We start from the raw sequence: 19569 nt of genomic DNA, 5'->3' as shown, positions 1-19569 counted from the left end.
AAATATTTTCAATTAAGTTATCGTGGTTGACTCTATCAGGCGGAAAGTAAACAACACAGAGGTAAAGCGTGGCATCGATAGTAGAAATAGCGACCCATATTTGCTCAACTTCTAAGCCGGATGGAGGATCCAGCTTACGGGACTTAAAGCTTGAACGAACAGCTAGCAGGACGCCGCCCCCGGTGAGTTTACGGCTATTTGACGGCGAGCGATCTTGTCTGTACACGGAGTATGATGCATCAAATAACAAATTCGATGTGGTTTTCTCGTTGAGCCAAGTTTCGGAAAAAGCATAAATGGCGTAACACCCATCGCTGACTGCCAACTTATAATCGGCAAGTGAACTGTTGATTCCACCAACGTTTTGGTAGTACAGCAAAACGTTTGCGGAAGTTGTTGCATTATTTTCATGGGAGGTGATTGCGCGCCGTGGATGACGAGCCTCGGGTAGGTGTTGCGACGTGTTGAGCTGGAGATGCAAGTGCTGCTGGGTAGGGATATGTTTTCAGGGTGGGCTGTGTTCTCATTCAAATCGTACTTGCCAGATTCTGCAGGGTGGAAGGACCAGGACGACTGTTGAACGCTGGCTGGATGGTCAGGACTGTGATGGGAGGTTCCGGGACTTCCAAAGGACTTATTATCAGGCGTCCCGGTTGTTGAGCTGTTGAGGAAATGTCTTCAGAGCGAGCGGTGTCCTTGATTAGATCGTACTTGCCTGGTAACGCGAGCTGGAAGCCCCATCTGCCTGACCCAAACACAGGACCAGGACGGCTGATGTACGTTGGCTTCATTGTCGCGACTGTGATGGGGGGCTCTAGGGCTTCCAAAGTGCTTTCTGTCATGCGTCCTGGGTGGTGGGAAATTGGAGCCAAATCGGTGATATTGGAGCTGCGGGAGGAAATGTCTTCAGAGCGGGCAGTGTTCATAATCGAGTAATACTTGCCTGATTGCACAGGCTGGAAGCCCCTTATACCGGACCCATACGCAGGACCAGGATGACTGATGAGCGCTGGCTGGAAGGTCTCGACTGCAATGGGAGGCTCCGGGGCTTCCAAAGTGCTATATGTTGTGCATCCTGGTGAGGAGAGCTGATTCTTTTCGGTGAAGATTTTGCTGTTTAAGAGTTGTTCGGAAGACGAACGAAGGATCCATTTTTTTGATTCAAATCAAAAGGGCGTACAGTAACCCCTTCCGGCCAATACCATGCGTCGCTGATAACGTTTGAAAATGTTTTACAAACTGTTATTTTAAAAGACACAAACGAAAGATCTGCTATGTTTTGCCTCGAGGAACTAGTTTTGTCACTTTTATTAGGGACGGTGTGCATTCGAAATGTCGGAGGCGTAAATTTTGACGTCCTCTTCACTTTGATCTGGTTCAAAGGGTGTTACGTAGAAAGATTTGAGATCATTGGCCTGGAGATCACTATTGGCAACTTTCAAACCCGAATTTCTAGGTTATCAAAAACTTCCTGAGAGCTCTTTATCCTTTTGGTTAATTTATTTAACAAATGTTTTCAATTGGCATACTTCCCAGATAAATGGAAAAACGCCAAAGTTGTTCCAATTTTGAAGCCGGACAAAAATCCAGCTGAGGCTTCTAGTTATCGCCCGATCAGTTTGCTTTCTTCAATAAGCAAACTGTTTGAAAAGATTATTTTAAATAGAATGATGGTTCATATTAATGACAATTCTATTTTTGCTGATGAGCAATTTGGTTTTCGCCATGGGCATTCAACCACTCATCAGTTATTAAGAGTTATGAACTTGATTCGACTTAACAAATCTGAAGGATATTCGACTGGAGTTGCTCTTCTTGATATAGAGAAAGCATTTGACAGTGTTTGGCATGAAGGTTTGATTGTAAAATTGATGAATTTTTAATTTTCCTCTGTACATCATTAAACTGATCCAAAATTATTTATCAGATCGCTCACTGCAGGTAAACTATCAGAATTCTAAATCTGATAGATAACCTGTAAAGGCTGGTGTCCCCCAAGGCAGCATACTGGGGCCCATATTGTATAACATTTTTACTTCTGACTTACCTGATTTACCACCAGGGTGTCAAAATCTTTGTTTGCAGATGACGCGGGCCTTTCAGCCAAAGGGCGAAGCCTTCGTGTCATTTGTAGTAGATTGCAAAAAGTTTGGATATTTTCTCCACTTACTTGCAAAATGGAAAATTTCCCCAATGCTTCCAAAAACTCAGCTTATAATTTTCCCACATAAGCCGAGAGCTTCTTATTTGAAACCTACTAGCAGACATATTGTCACTATGAATGGGGTTCCAATTAATTGGTCTAGCGAAGCTAAATATTTAGGACTTCTGCTAGATCAAAAATTAACTTTTAAAAATCACATTAAGGCCTTCAAGCCAAATGTAACAAATATATTAAGTGTCTATATCCACTTATAAACAGAAAATCAAAACTTTGTCTTAATTTTAGACCAGCCATGTTGTATGCTGTGCCAATATGGACTAGTTGCTGCAATACCAGAAAGAAGGCACTTCAGAGGATTCAAAATAGGAAGAAAAACAATAATTCTTGTCTTGTTAATTACAAACTACACAATTCTTCATGCATATCAGCAAGCGATACAGATTTCCCGACGACCTCTTTGCAACTAACTAATCTTCTCTGACCTATGTACATTACAACTGGCCGCCTTCTCTAATCTCCCTTTCATTCGACTCTATCTAAAAACGCTTAGCTTAGTCTCTATAAAGACTCTCATCCCAACACGATGCATAGCGCAGAGCCTTCCATGGTTAGATATTTCTAACCAGTTATATACCTATCGACGATCGCTGCATCGGTAGAGTACAGTCCGTGAAAAACAATGGTATATCAGATGTAAACAACTGTCTGGCTATCGAGAAGCTGACCGTTCGCCGGTTACACAACAGGATTGTAATTGGGTGGATACTACGCAAACAAACAAGGATTAATGAATAAATGAATAATGGTGTAATGAAGTCTCGTGGAGCTATTCCAACTCATAAAAATAGTTGAGACATCGAAGATCTTCATGTTGATCGATTTCAATATTAAGATCTGAGCTCATGGATAGTTTGGAGTGTCGTAGATGTCGAACGAATTCTGTAATGTGTCTATAATGGTGTAACGGAGTCCCATGGAACTATTCCAACTCATAAAATAGTGGGGACATCAAAAATCTTCTTGTTGATCGTTTTGAATATTAATATCTGTACTCAAAGACAGTATGGAGTGCCGTAGACATCGAACAAATTCTGTGGTATGTCTGTAATGGTGTTACGAGTTACTTTGGAGGTATTCCAACTCATAAAACTAGTAGGGACATCGGAGATCTTCTTGTTGATCGATTTGAATATTAAGATCGGAATTCAAGGACTGTTTAGAGTATCGTAGATATACCGCTAGACAGGCGTAGGATTTTATCAAAGAGCAGTTTCAGTTATTCAACCAGAATATGGTAAAGTATGGTGTTGATTACTTAGAACATCAAAATACAACTCAAGGATAGTTTGGATGCTCTAGATCATCCTAACGCCCGTAACCAGACCTGTGCAATATTTTTCCGGGATGGAAAAGTTAATTTGAACATTTTTGCTAAACAAGCAAGGCTCTATCTCTAAAAACAGATTTTTGACAGCCGATTTTCGTCTTGATCATATATGTTGAATAGTTTTCATGACTGTGCGTCGCAAATGCGTGATTTATGTCCACTTTGCTAGCTACTGCTGATGCAAGTCAGAGGACAATATTCACCAGCGTTACCAGACTACGCATTCACGATTTTGTTAAGCATCCCGATGTTTTTATTGTTATTATTTGTTAAAACAATTTGTTTTTGATTAAATGTACTTAATTTAAATGTAAGTGAAACACATTAACTTACATTTATGATTCAAATTATCAGTAATATGTTCGAAAATCCATTACGCTAGGTGACGCTTGCAACGCACTACATCTACCACGATTGCTACCTTCAATGCAGTTCCCCAGCATAAAACAAACACGGATTTTCCTATGTCAGTCAGTAGGCCATCCGTAGAGAGAACCCGTCTTTCCCGCGATGACCAGTCTTCAAATTGCTAACAGTAAAATAATTCTGCATCCTACCGCGCTTTCCCGGCCTATTCTATTGCAATTGCTCGCGGTGTATTTTAAATCTACATTTCACGTTCACTTCACATCCCACCGGGAAAAACGTCCAACCCACTACACGAAAACATTAATTCTAACAGACTCTTCGTTGCGCTGTGGTGCTAGGGCTATGCTAGTTTCGATTAGGAGAACCAGCTTGTGCAAGCAATTTCCAGACCTACTTCTCTACGCTCGCCGGTTGATTTAGTGCACCTGAGCTCTCACTTGCAATGGCATGGGAGAAGATGGTCTAGTATGAACAATTGAGGAATTTTAATCGAATGTCTTAACCTGTCATAAGACGAGTTTGGTACTATTCTATTTCATTCCACCACGTTGTAATCTTTACAGATACGCTTTTGGACCACAACTGTAAGGCCTTGACTCAGACCCGACTAAATTTAAACTTTACTAAAAAGAACTGAATGTCCATCCAAAACTGTGATTTATTTGTGTTTCACCTGTTGATAATTTCTTCCATCTACCGTGTCCAAATGTCTATACATGTTTTGAATGCTGTTGAGTTATGCAAAATAGTTCTTCTTTCATTAATTTTCGAAGCTATGTCGCATACTAGACTCCAGATAAAATACTTACCAAAATCCTTTGGGAAAAAAATTGCCCAAGTTTAAGAGCATGAAAGCTGTGTTAGATTACAAGGCGCTCATACATTCAGATGCTGCTTGTTTTGACAGCCGAATCACAAGAGCGTATTAGACCATCACTCCCAACATTTAACCCTTCTTCGCCTTGTCCTATCAGGGTGCCACGTTTATATAATCTTGAAAAATATGTTTGCCTTCCAATTTAATAGAAGGTATCACTTTTTTACGCAGACCACCATCATAATGATGCTTTTATTAATGACACTCAATTAAAGTATTTCCTTTCGCCATCCTCTTTCTTTGCAGTCAAGATCATCTATATTTCGCGGCGTGATACTGTGCCTGTGTCTGAACCTGACCTACGCCAATGTGGCCCGATTCCCACGTGAACTCCAACAGCATGGGTCCGCTTTTCTCGTGCCGTACGTCATACTCCTGCTCCTGGTCGGATTACCGGTGGTGTTGCTTGAAATTTCGCTGGGGCAGTTCCTCGGCCAGGGTTCGGCGCACATGTGGCGCGCCGCTCCCTTCCTCAAGGGTAAGTAAAGTACAATAGTAGGTGCAACCAATATGGCAGTTCAATCAAAGTTAATTGGGTATTGGACCACTCGACATGGACAATGTTTTACAATGTTCTTAAAAGTGAATATGTAGGGTGAATGACGGATTTGGCAGGTTTTGTTTTATTATTGGCAGTGGGATTTTATAAAACTAATTGTGCTCAAATTTGGCCTAAACATACAAAGAATATTATGGCCAAATTTCATAAAATTTGGTCAACAAAAAAAACCCTGACAATAATAGAACAAACCTACCGAAGCCGTCATTTCCCCTACATTATTTCGAAGATTTTTTTATTTGAAAAATGTATTGGAGGTAACCACTTCCCCTCAGTACTGAGTGTCGTGGGTTCCAATCCCATCGAAGGAAAGTTGTTACCTCCAACACATTTTTCAAAAATCTTCCACATAGTGCACATATTCACATCTAAGTTTTCAGAACATTGTAAATACACAACAATAGATTAGTAATGGTTGCATTGATCGTTTTGCATACCTCATGCAGACTTGAAAATGAAGTCTATAATTCCTTTTATCATAATTTATTTGATAGGTTGCTGACTACCTAAAAATTTGAAAAGTCGAGGAATATCGAGGAATAATATTGAAAATTCATAAACAAATATTTAAATTCTAGCTTGATAGGTTCTTTGCAGATTGAATAGAAATTTCTGTTAGATTTTTAGGTAAAAAGGTTTTTTCTCAAGGTACCTTTTTTAAACGTTAGATAGTCAATTTTTGATCCTCTAATTTGTGGTCAAGATTAACTATTTGTTTTCCATCGATCTTTGTCCTCATGGGTGACAACCACCAACACCAGTAAGATGACTCCCGCATCTCTACTCTAGATATCATTACTAAGGTATTGTAATTGTTTGAAAGAAGTTAGCCGTGGCTAACACATGAGCCGCGATCCATGGCCATTAGAGTGACTCAAATTTTGACTTTTTTGCTTCACGATGCCTAAACGATTGCATTTGCCATTTTGATAATCATCCAAATTTTTTAGCAAATTTGGATGTAAATTGATTGTGCACACGTCATTTGAAGTTTGTATGGAAATTACTGTGACAATCGACCCTTATGTGAAAGATCGTTCCGTGAGGTTGCCCATTAACTATTTAATGATAATCAACACGTTGACTACATAGAATACTTCCTAAGCTGAAAGGCAGTTGTTGTTGCGAAACGATTTGTCGTTTGTAAGTCAAGTTACGGAGAAAATAAAAATGCTCATTACTGATATTGATGTTATTCTTTTACGTGCTAAATTGAATTTGAGGGGGTCAGAAGCAGAGGGGTGTAAGTGACAAAAAAATGGTTTAGAGATATTGAAGCGAAACTTTATTATGCCATAAAAAAATCAGCGTTAATTGAAACACAATTAAAATGTCACTAGTAGTTTCTACATAATTAATGTTGAAGTCTAGGCGGGATAAATATATATTTATAACATATGGCCCAATAATATTGAAAATTAGATTTTTTGACTATGGTCACTTACACCCCTTTGCCTCCAAACAAGTGGCTTATATCCCTTTTCCACCAAATGATTTTATCAGTGCATTTATTCATAAATCAGAAATAAAGAGAAATACTTGAGAATAAGTTTATTTCATTTCAATAATCATTATACATTATACATAAGGGAAGATTAGTGTTCACATGAGATAATCACCTTCGGCAGCATCGTCTTTATTTTGTTTGTTTTTGCCGGAGGTGTGCTTAAGCGTAGTGTAAAATTCATGATTAACTGGAGGAAGATAGTTCATGAGCTTCTGAAGGTCGTTATACTTAGCTATCTTGATTGGCAGATGTTCCTTGTATAAAACGCCCAAATTAATCGCCGAGGCCGACATAGGGCGCCCTTGTTTTCTTTGTCGCATATCGATCGATTGGAATGGTTCATCATCTTCCAATGAGTTTTTGTAAAGCAAGGTAAATGACGATGATCTCACTATGCGTATCCATTGCATAGCTCTTATGCCTTTAATTTGCTTATTGGAAACAACTTTCTGCATGTTTTCGATTGATTTGAAACTCTTGATTCCCATCCTAATGACTTTAAATTTTTTGCTTGCAGTTTTTACAATATTAATCCAATCATCAGGAACAAACACGTATTGTGTCCGTTTTTTAGATTTTTCGATTATTCCGAAATCCTGATCGCACTCCATATACGAATGACCGGAAGTTATAAATTTGTGATCAATTTCTTCGGTACTGGTTTTACTTATGATGTGCATCCAAAATTTTGAATTGAATGAAATTTGAATGCTGCATCATTCGCTTAACGGCTGTTTGGTACATTTTCATCTGCTGATAATTCCACCTCAGAAATGGATGATCCACATGATTCAGATTCAAGCTCCTCGTCATATGCTGGATCTTTGTCGCTGTCGTAAAAAGTTTCCTCGCTGCTAGACATCTTGGTTTCATAAACTTTAAACATAACGTTTTATATAAGTTAAAGGTTCATTAAAAGTAATAAAACTGCCTACCGACAGATGATCAAATCCCAAAGTTCAACAACTTTCAGTGGCTGACGCGGTTAATTATATTCTGACTACAATGCCATTTGCTACCTATAGAGCAAAACAGCGTTGTTGTCGACAGTTACTATTATTCAAATTTATAAACACTTGTGAATGTATAGTCCCTCATGAATATGGTGATGTGTTTGTAAATGAAAAGATCAATTTTCATGCAACAATATATTTAATATGCGCTTGTATCCCTTTGGGGCAGCAGGAACTATGTCCAAGGGCTGGACGATCCCTCCTCAGGCCATCTGCGAGTTGTGGCGCCTACCTAGGATGTGGTGGGGTTTGACAGTGGGCCCTGTTAAATTCCTATAAAAAGCTGCATGTATCCGCAAGTATCCGCGCTCAAAGCGCACAAGCCCAGAATCCTGGTGTTAGGTGGGGCGCTAAACAGCCCTGACACGACGGCCTCCGACGAGACAGGAGGTTTGCGCAGGCCCAATAAGCCGCCTTTAAAACAACTATTACGAACGACATAGAAGATAATACGACTCGATACAATCGGCAACGACCTGGGCGACGAATAAAGGATTACGATTGGAAGCTTGGAACATGGAACTGCAAGTCGCTAAACTTCGCAGGTTGCGACAGGATAATCTACTGGTCCGAAGCACTTTCTTCCCCGCAAGAATATCCACATGGCCACATTAGGTGATTACCTAATCAAGTAACGGAAAACCAAATCGACCACGTTCTAGTTGAAGGCAAATTCTTCTCTGACATCACGAACGTACGCACTTACCGCAGTGCTAATATTGAATCCGACCACTACCTCGTTGCAGTATGTCTGCGCTCAAAACTCTCGATGGTGTACAACACGCGTCGGAGTCGTCCGCCGCAACAACATTGGGCGGTTACAAGACGGTAGACTAGCCCAAGACTACGCGCAGCAGCTGGAAGTGGCACTCCCAACGGAAGAGCAGCTAGGCGCAGCATCTCTTGAAGATGGCTGGAGAGATATTCGATCCGCCATTGGAAGCACTGCAACCGCTGCAGTAGGCACGGTGGCTCCGGATCAGAGAAACGACTGGTATGACGGCGAATGTGAGCAGTTAGTTGAGGAGAAGAATGCAGCATGGGCGAGATTGCTGCAACACCACACGAGGGCGAACGAGGCGGCACGATACAAGCGGGTGCTGAACAGACAAAACTCGATTTTCCGGAGGAAAAAGCGCCAGCAGGAAGATCGATACCGTGAAGAGACGGAGGAACTGTACCGCGCTAATAACGCACGAAAGTTCTATGAGAAGTTAAACCGTTCACGTAAGGGCCACGTGCCACAACCCGATATGTGTGAGACATAAACGGAACCTTCTTACAAACGAGCGTGAGGTGATCCAAAGATGGCGGCAGCACTACGAAGAACACCTGAATGGCGATATGGCAGACAGCGGTGGCGGTATGGTAATGAACCTAGGAGCACGCGCGCAGGACACGACTACCAGCTTCGAATCTCCAGGAAATCCAGGAATAGATCGGCCGGCTGAAAACAACAAAGCCCCTGGGTTGACCAACTACCTGGAGAGCTGTTTAAACACGATGGTGAGGCACTGGCTAGAGCGCTGCGCTGGGTGATTACCAAGGTTTGGGAGGATCAGGATCCACAGACCGGGTGTTCGCCATACGTCAGGTATTGCAGAAATGCCGCGAATACAACGTGCCCACATCATCTATTTATCGACTTCAAAGCCGCATATGATACAATCCATCAGGACCAGCTATGGCCGATAATGCACGAAACCGGACTTCCGGATAAACTGATACGGATGATCAAGGCGACGTTGGATCGGGTAATGTGCGTAGTTCGAGTTTCAGGGCATTCTCGAGTCCCTTCGAAACGCGTAAAGGGTTACAACAAGGTGATGGTCTCTCGTGTCTGCTATTCAACATCGCTTTGGAGGGTGTAATACGAAGGGCAGGGATTGACACGAGTGGTACGATTTTCATGAAGTCCGTCCAGTTATTTGGTTTCGCCGACGACATTGATATCATGGCACTTAACTTTGAGAGGAGGGAGGAAGCCTACATCAGACTGAAAAGCGAAGTTAAACGGATTGGACTAGTCATCAACACATCGAAGACGAAGTACATGATAGGAAGAGGCTCTTGAGAGGTCAATGTAAGCCACCCACCACGAGTTTCTATCGGTGGTGACGAAATTGAGGTAGTTGAAGAATTCGTGTACTTGGGCTCACTGGTGACTGCCGATAACGATACCAGCAGTGAAATTCGGAGACGCATAGTGGCTGGAAATCGCACATACTTTGGACTCCGCAAGACGCTCCGATCGAATAGAGTTCGCCGCCGTACCAAACTGACTATCTACAAAACACTTATAAGACAGGTATTTCTCTACGGACACGAGACCTGGACGATGCTCATGGAGGACCAACGCGCACTGGGGTTTTGAAAGGAAAGTGCTGCATACCATCTATTATGAGGTTCAGATGGCGGACGGTACGTGGAGGAGACGAATGAACCACGAGTTGTATATGCTGCTGGGAGAACCATTCATTGTTCACACCGTTAAAATTGGACGACTGCGGTGGGCTGGGCACGTAGCCAGAATGTTAGACCGTAATTCAGTGAAAATGGTTCTCGACAACGATCCGACAGGAACAAAGAAGGCGAGGTGCACAGCAGGCAAGGTGAATCGATCAGGTGGAGGACGACTTGCGGACCCTCCGCAGACTGCGTGGTTGGTGAAGTGCAGCCATGGACCGAGCCGAATGGAGAAGACTTTTTGTGCAGCACAGGCCACTCCGGCTTTAGTCTGATAATAAATAAATAAATCATAATTTATTCGGCTTTACATTTTAAAGTTCTAGAATTGTGTTTTCTTTTTCCAGTCTTCCATCCATTAAATTATAATCTTGAATCTATTATCAAGAAGTTTGAACGTTCTTGGAATATTGGAATATTGTAATTTTCAAGGTTTTGGAACTTATTCCTTATTTTCCGAAATAAGTGAAAAACATCTTATAGAATATCTTTCACCATCATAATCTTATATTCTTCTTCTTATTGGCATTACATCCCCACACTGGGACAGAGCCGCCTCGCAGCTTAGTGTTCATTAAGCACTTCCACAGTTATTAACTGCGAGGTTTCTTAGCCATGTTACCATTTTTGCATTCGTATATCATGAGGCTAACACGATGATACTTTTATGCCCAGGAAGTCGATACAATTTCCAATCCGAAATTGCCTAGACCGGCACCCAGAATCGAACCCAACCACCCTCAGCATGGTCTTGCTTTGTAGCCGCGCGTCTTACCGCACGGCTAAGCAAGACCTAATCTTATATTATATTAGGTTATTTGTGGAAAAATACTAAACTGTAATATTTCAAAATATAACATACTAAATCATGAAGACATTTTTTAAGTATTTGTAGAATTTTTTAATATAATTCCAAACAACTCTTGAAAATGTATCAAAATATATATTATTCACATAATTTATTTTTTGTTTCGAAATCTGTGCAATTGAAAATTGCTGAAATAATAATAGAAGTATTTTCGTCTTAAGACGAGCTTGGAGATTAGAAGAATAACTAACTCCAATCCGTTTAGCTCAGTCTGATGTAGGCTTCCTCCATCCTCTCAAAGTTACGTGCCAAGATATCAATGTCGTCGACGAAACCAAATAACTGAACGGACTTCGTGAATATCATTACCACTCGTGTCAATCCCTGCCCTTCGTATTACACCTCCAAAGCGATGTTGAATAGCAGACACGAAAGACCATCACCTTGCCGTAACCCTCGGCGCGTTTTGAAGGGACACGAGAATACCCCTGAAACTAGAACTACGCTCATCACTCGATCCATCGTTGCCTTGATCAACCGTATCAGCTTATCCGGAAATCCGTTTTCGTGCATAAGCTGCCACGGCAAATGCTGGGTAAATCGTACCATTGGTACTTCGCGTACCTGAATGAATAAAATAAACTCCATTTTGCGGTCCTTAACCTCTTATCCAGCAGCTCCTATCCCAACCTCCTCGTGGTGCTGGCCGGGATACGAGCAACCTTAGGGAAGATCGGGTAACCAATTCCGGTGGGAACTATGGTCGTATGCAGACAGGGAAGGGGGAGTTTGCTCTTCTCCGGAGGTGCAAATCTTAGTGAGCGTCTGTTCTCGTCAGGATCGGCTCACAGTAGCGTCTGTTCTGATCATCGTCCGAGTGTCAGCGAGGGACTCTAAGTGAAACTGTGCACCATGGTCCACCGGGAATAAGGAGGAATGGTCCTCCGGAAATTTAGGGGGATTGGTGTCAGGCCTCGCAAGCCAGCCTTAATAAAAACATAATCAGCAAACAATCAACAAGAGAGTACGGACCGGAACAATCGGCGAAGACCTCTGCGACGAAAAGGGACTAGCTTAGCTTTGACTGACTAAATATATCTATGGTTGCTACTCCGTGATTAACCAGAATCAGTGAAATTGCACAAAGAATCTACTGAATGATGGACTGGGATTGTTCAAGCATTCTCAGTGTGCAAGTTCCAGTAACTCTAATATTCAAATGATCAATAACGGTACCAGCCGTCCTTGTAGTCAGTTAGGAAGAGGGAATGAATATTAGTAGGTGGTTTTTGCCATTTGAAAACCGTGTTTACTTCTGCGTCTCCACAAAAACCACAGGAAGGATTATCAGTTAGTTGGTAGGCATCGTTGGATCTGGATTCACTCTGATAAGTGATACGACAGTGCCATTCTTTATACACAGTGGTTTTACCTAACCATGATTCGGTCGTACAAATAAGAACATACTAACTACCTGAACACCGAGCAGGAACACGATCAAACGCATATCTATTGGTTTACTTCCCGACCGCACAAACTACAACGATACCAGATCGTTCGACGTGTCTATGAACCGAACATGGACATTAGTCACCATGCATGCCCGATGGCATATGCACCGACGACCGAACCGACGTGCAGTATTCTGTACTTACTTGCCCTTAGTACTTACTGTACTTACTGCCCAAGCCACGACGTCAAAATCATCATAGGAGATTTGAACGCTCAGGTTGGCCAATAGGAGGAGTTTAGACCGACTATTGGGAGGTTCAGCGCTCACCGGCTGACGAACGAAAACGGCCTACGACTAGTTGATTTCGCCGCCTCCAAGAAAATGACCAATCGCAACACCTACTTCCAACACAGCCTCCCGTATCGGTACACCTGGAGATCACCACTGCATACAGAATCACAAATCAACCGCCAACATCGCCTCTGACCACTGTGCAAAAAATTATCCGTCATCATCAATGTTCTGACCGACGACCGCCGCTTTACGATGTAGAGCGACTGAACCCAAGTAACCAAAAGTTCCTTCAAGTTTTTCACTTAATCAGCGTCACTGAGCTGCTTAAGCGAAAATGTACTCTTAAAGCAACTTTTGGTTTCTTGGGAATCAACCTGATGTCGCCACTGCATACGCGAAGCATCCCGAAGCAGCGTTGCCGGAAGAGGGTGAGCTCGAAGGGGCACTTCTTGATGACTGCTGGAATACAGTCAAAGCAGCCATTAACGACGCAGCGGTGAACAACGTCGGGCATATGAGACGAAGTCAACGGAACGATTGGTTCGACGAAGAGTGCAGACAGATTCTGGAGGAGAAGATCGCAGCGCGGACGGTCGCGCTGCACCAAGGTACCCGGCAGGTACCCCGTGGAACGTTATAGTCGGAAGCAGAGACAGCAGACCCGCCTTTTCAGAAGAAGAAACGCCGCCTGGAAGAAGCGGAGTGCGGGGAGATGGAGCAGCTGTGTCGTTCTCAAGAAACACACAATTTCTATCAGAAACTCAACGCATCCCGCAAAGACTTCGTGCCGCGAGCCGAAATGTGCCGGGATAAGGATGGGAGCATCTTGACGGACGAACGTGTGGTGATCGAACGGTGGAAGCAGCACTACAAGGAACATTTGAATGGCGCTGAAAGTACAGGCAGTGAAAGTCAAGGCAGCGGAAGAGATGACTACGTCAGTTCAGCGGAAGATGGAAGACATCCAGCCCCCACCTTAAGGGAAGTTAACAAGCCGGCTTCGTTGACGGTCGCTCGACAACGGACCAGATCTTTACTGTACGGCAAATCCTTCAAAAATGCCGTGAATACTAAGTCTCAACACTCCATCTGTTCGTTGATTTCAAGGCGGCATACGACAGTATAGACCGCGTAGAGCTATGAAAAATTATGGACCAGAACAGCTTTCCTGGGAAGCTTACCAGACTGATCAGAGGAACGGTGGATGGTGTGCAAAACTGTGTAAAGATTTTGGGCGAACACTTCAGTTCGTTCGAATCGCGCCGGGGACTAAGACAAGGTGATGGACTTTCGTGCCTGTTGTTCAACATTGCGCCAGAATGTGTCATGCGGAGAGCCGGGTGTAACAGCCGGGGTATGATTTTCAACAGATCCAGTCAATTTATTTATTTCGCGGATGACATGGACATTGTCGGCCGAACATTTGCAAAGGTGGCAGAACTGTACTCTACGGCGAGCCCAGTATCATGAAGGTTGCTAAACCCGGAAGGGTACGATGGACAGAACATGTTGCAATAATGCCGGACAGCAACCCTGCAAAGATGGTGTTCGCTCCCGAACCGGCAGGTACGAGACGACGTGGAGCGCAGAGAGCGAGATGAGCAGACCAGGTGCAAAACGACTTGGCGAGCGTGGGGCGTATTCGAGGATGGAGAGATGCGGCCTCGAACCGTGTATTGTGGCGTTAAATTCAGTGTTATTTGTTTATTTTGATTTGATTCAGTGTTATCTGTTTAGATGTAGACTAAATAAATGAAATGCATAAGCTGCCATAGCTGGTCTCGATCGATTGTATCATATGCGGCTTTGAAGTCGATAAATAGATGAAGTGTGGGCACGTTGTATTCGTGGGTAAGTTCTTCCAGAGCGCCTTCGGCATTACAAGTCGAAACCGATGAACAAATCTCGCTTAACTTTTCAAAAGGACCTAAGTAACATTTTTTCATGAATTAATTTGAATAGCGCAATCAAAAGAAAAACATGAAAGCTTTTGATTGCAGTACTCAAATTAATTCATGAAAAAATATTACTAGGTCACCCCAAGAATTAACGAGAAATCATTCAATCCGACGCTTTCCCAGAGCGTCTCCGACATAACTAGTCGAAACCGATGAGAACACAAATCATTCAATCCGACGCTCTTCCAGAGCGTCTTCGACATTACAAGTCGAAACCGATAACCAAATCATTAATTCCAACGCTCTTCCAGAGCGTCTTTGACGTTACTAGTCGAAATCGATGGGAAAATCATTTATTCCGGCGCTCTTCCGTCACGCTCAACATCAGAAGTCGAAGCCGAACAAAAAATGTCCCAATCACGCCCACGTTAGTGTGATCACTGGTGTGCTGTTTTCGAACGTGCAATTCCGTTTGATGCCCTACCAGGGAAGAGCCAAAGTCATAGCCTGCTATTCACTATAGTCAATGTTGGGGACCGAACCGTTATACGGATGATATCTGTCATCAATGTACGCTGGAAGTGGATTACCCATTTTCTAATATATCTTACCCTCACAAAAACAAATGTCATTCCCTGTTCAGAACGCATCGAGGGAGGTTATCGAGATGTAGGAAGCCCAAATATACCTATGTATATTGAAGGGACTGAGGATACCATGGACATAGGGAGATATATCGAGATATAGAACATCGAGATGTAGAGAGTCGACTGCATCATATCTTCTATAGAATAAAAATGAAATGGTCTGTGTTTGTATTCGCATAACTCGAAATCGGTTTGATGAAAATCCTTCATTCCTTCAGCAGATATGTTCGTTAGAATTTTCGACGGATTTATATTCAGTCGACTTTCTACATCTCGATATCTCTCCCTATATCGAAGGTTTCCTCAGTCCCTTCAATCTACATACATTTGGTCTTTCTACATCCCAGATTTGATTGAATTTGGATTTAAATCTATTCTATTGGAATGGATAAGGATTTAGTTTGCATTTGAATCTGATTAGGATTGATCTTTGATTCGGCTGTAAATTGTGTGAGATTTGCATTGAATTTGAATTTAATTAGGATGGAAATTATATATGGGTTTTGCTTTGGAACTTGATTGTATTGGATTTAAATTGAATGTCATAGAATTTAGATTGGATTTGTGTTTGATCTCGATGGCACTTTAGATGTTCGTAAATTTCTTAATTACCCTAGGTAATTAACTCAATGTCTGGTTGTAAGCAAATGTCTAGTTGTACTCTGGTACTGAGTACCTATTTCGGCACGTCCTGACCGTTGGTAAAAGCTTGGTTTTATGGAATTACCCTCACTGCGACTAATATAGCGTGTATTTTTAATCATGTTTGCCTGATTAGGGTTGTATTTTTTGTATTATTCACAAATAAATCAATATTTCCATGAATTGTGAAATATCTTTTAGTACTGAAAGCTAACTCTAAATATATTGAAATATTGAGCACTGCTTCAACTTCTTTAAGAAGGCGAGACTAGATCCTGATCAATCCGATTTAGGATTTGCGAACCTCTCACAGATCGCGCGTCTGGCATCGAACAGCAAACGATCGAGTGGCGTTACTCTTATGCGAAATAAACATTTAACTCTACAAAAGCTATCAGTTCCCTCGTTGGAGATTCACTTCTTTCGCTTAATATTCAAAATTCGATTAACCAAGAGACAAACTAACCATACTCTTTTTCTCCATATTCAAAGGTGCCAGCTTGGTCGGACGAATCGCCTCCTGGCTGGCGGCGATCTGGACCTCGATGCATTCGGTGATTGCGCTACTGTACGTCGGAATGTTGTCATTCAAATCTGTGCCATTTAGAGAGTGTAATAAGGCCGTAACGATCAACCAGCAGTCCATTCACGTGAGTCATGTCGTTGTTGTCTCCGTTCGTGGTCATGCATCATGCAACTGAATTTCTTCTTATCTTTGGTTTTTCTTGTTCTTCGTTTCATGATTCGAACTCTACAGGACGGCTACGATGTGGAACCCAATAGCGGACAGGAATGTTTGAAGTGAGTGTCATTAATATTCGATGCCTGCACGCATGGGTGATAAATTTCAAAAATATTTCCTTTTGCAGATTAACGTTTCTACGTCCAGTGTGGCGAAGTTCCCTCTATTTCGGGCTGCTTGCGTTGAGTCTGATTCTGTTGTGGGTCATTTCCATGGTATGGTACGTAGGATTTCACTTTCATTATTGTCTGGGTTTGACTAAATAACTATCTTTGCAGCACGCACAGTGGAAAGATTAACAGACGGTCGATATATCTCTTTGGTTTTTTGGCGTTGGTGTTGTTAGTTTTTGAAACCGGCTGGGAAGTAACGAAAGCCATCCATGATGAGTATGTTCCAGGATTGTGGCCATTTTATCCGGAGTCGTTTGCCGACAGCACGCTGTGGTTCAGTGCACTGGTGCAAGTCATCTATTCGCTCAATATTGGTATCGGTGCAGTACCAGTCATAACCGGGAAGTTCCTATACAAAGGAGATGCCATCAAGTAGAATTCATCGCATTTCGTAGAGCTTCGTATAGTTGTTTTATTTAATCCTCTCTTCCACAGAACATCATTCGTCTACATTTTCTTCAACATCCTAATAACATCGATTGCGGTTATATTCTACGTATTTCAATTTCACAACACTGCAAACGACCCACACTTGCTGTATCCTGAACTGACCCCACTTACATCTATTTACGATCGTGCCGTAACGGTTCACGAGTTGGATCGCCTAATACAGCAGTTGATCCCAGCACTGGGCTATGCCTTGCTTTTCATATCCTCGATTGTGTCCGTGACGATCTACGTCTACACTTCCACCAGGATGATTCGGAAACATCCGAACTATACCGTGTGTTTGGCTGGCCTAGTTGTCGCAATAGCTGGACTATTGTGCCCGAACTACATCTTCCCAAGGATCCTGGACACACGAATAGTTGGATCGTTGATAGTTTGTGCTATGATTTTCGAAATAATCCTAATCATCTGGGTATATGGATCAAAGAATTTGTACACAGATCTGGAATTTTCACTCGGCCGACCTGTGCTCAAAGCATGGCTATTCATTTGGGGCATCATTCCGGTGCTATTGATTGCGATCCTCTCGTGGTGGACGATCACGTATTTCGACAACGATCTACTCATCGACTACTTTCCCAAGTGGCTGCCAGTGGTGTTCAGTTTGGGAGTTATCATGCTACTGGCGTGTGTCGAAATCAGCAAGCAAGTTGACTACAACATATTCAGCATGATCCATGGAGCAACGAAGCCATCCAAAGATTGGGGACCAGCTGATCCTTTGGTTCGGCACGCTTGGAAGCAATGGAAATCCGTCTGCGAAGACACCGGCGAACGAGACTTCACTCTAAGACGGCGTGGCACCAAAGACTACACAAACTCTATCAAGAAGGGCCAGTACTCCCACTCCAACAAATACGGATCTTCAAATAAAAACCTGTCGACTGCGGGGAGCAATTCTCCCAACTATAGCGGGTCTGTTTTTGGGGACTCGGCCATCGAAGAGGACATTAGTGTGGATAAGTTCCCACTACAAACAAAAGAACTCAGCGTACAGCGTCGATTCCAACAATGACAAATCCCCTCACATTTCCGCAAGCTCGCGAAAATCTTCCAACAACGATAAACGAACACCAAGTGAACGAAGCCAGGCAGGACTGATAACCTCCAGCAAAAACTCCGAAAACGGTTTTACGTCTCGAATAGAAATAATGAACGACGATCATGCGTATCGGGGAGCTATGGTACGAAATCCACTGGCCAAAGCGGATAAAACTCAACACTTTAAAACGAGTCATCATCATCTCGCACCACCCTTGCCGGTGCATCATCCTTCCCCGCAGACGATGAGTCAACAACCTGTGAAAGTGCAAAACCAGCAGAATGGTCTCTTGCAGAACCCCTACCCGGAGGAGGGTTACAATCGTGATATCTTCATCAGCAACGGCCAACCAGATCACATCTGTTGGCGCAAGTTTTCTATCAATTCCGAAGAATATTCAACCGAGCTTTAAAAGCGACGAAAGTAGTATTTAGCTAGGCATGTTCGGGTCTTTGTTTGCATGAAAAGTAATTTGTTAATGTTTGTACATATTAGTTCCAATAGCGACGAGCTTAACGCGTAGGTACTTATTAGCCCTACTACGTCTCTTTGCAGTAAAGCAACAAATTCTAGTGAATATATGTATCATATGACCGTGGTTGATGCGGGACAGGCCAAACTTATTTATTAAATTTATCAAGTGAAAACCTAAATCCTATTCTATTCTAATTGTATTTTATTACTATCTTACTTTCTCTCTTGGCGGGTATAGACCCAACGTTAACGAAATCTTCATTACAGTACCTTAAACAAAGCGGTTTGTAATTAAACGTACTTCAACACACATTCCCTAAGTTTGTGTTAGGGTCACAAATAGGACTGAATCTTATAGTTGATATTTGATTTTGCATAACGTCAGGTGTTGTGTATAAAACTCTCGTTTTGTCCTTTCGAAACGAATGTAAAGTAGAGTAGTGCCCAAAATCGTATATCTTTCTATAAAGCAAACAGCCAAATTAGGAGAAACAAATCGTTCGACAGTTTGTTTGCGAAATCAGTCTCGCCTAAACGAACTGCCAGAACATTGTGATGCATCTTTAAACTGTTACTTCCTACAACAGCTCTAAATATGTCAGTT

General features: G+C 42.4%; 1 protein-coding gene across 1 annotated transcript in view; it reads left to right on the top strand.

The window, feature by feature from the left end:
• Nucleotides 1–19138, top strand: part of LOC134211135 (sodium- and chloride-dependent neutral and basic amino acid transporter B(0+)-like) — a 727874-nt gene extending 708736 nt beyond the window's left edge. Inside the window, 7 exon segments of the mRNA XM_062687773.1 lie at nucleotides 5044–5275; nucleotides 16577–16734; nucleotides 16842–16885; nucleotides 16954–17046; nucleotides 17105–17371; nucleotides 17435–18418; nucleotides 18420–19138. Of these exon segments, the coding sequence (XP_062543757.1) occupies nucleotides 5044–5275; nucleotides 16577–16734; nucleotides 16842–16885; nucleotides 16954–17046; nucleotides 17105–17371; nucleotides 17435–18418; nucleotides 18420–18903 (2262 nt within the window). The 3' untranslated portion in view covers nucleotides 18904–19138.
• Nucleotides 19139–19569: the final 431 nt, after the last annotated feature.

Source organism: Armigeres subalbatus, chromosome 2 (assembly GCF_024139115.2).
Source record: "Armigeres subalbatus isolate Guangzhou_Male chromosome 2, GZ_Asu_2, whole genome shotgun sequence".
Lineage (NCBI taxonomy): Eukaryota > Metazoa > Arthropoda > Insecta > Diptera > Culicidae > Armigeres > Armigeres subalbatus.
The sequence above is the reverse complement of the archived record's forward strand: the minus strand, read 5'-3'. Positions and strand labels throughout refer to the sequence as shown.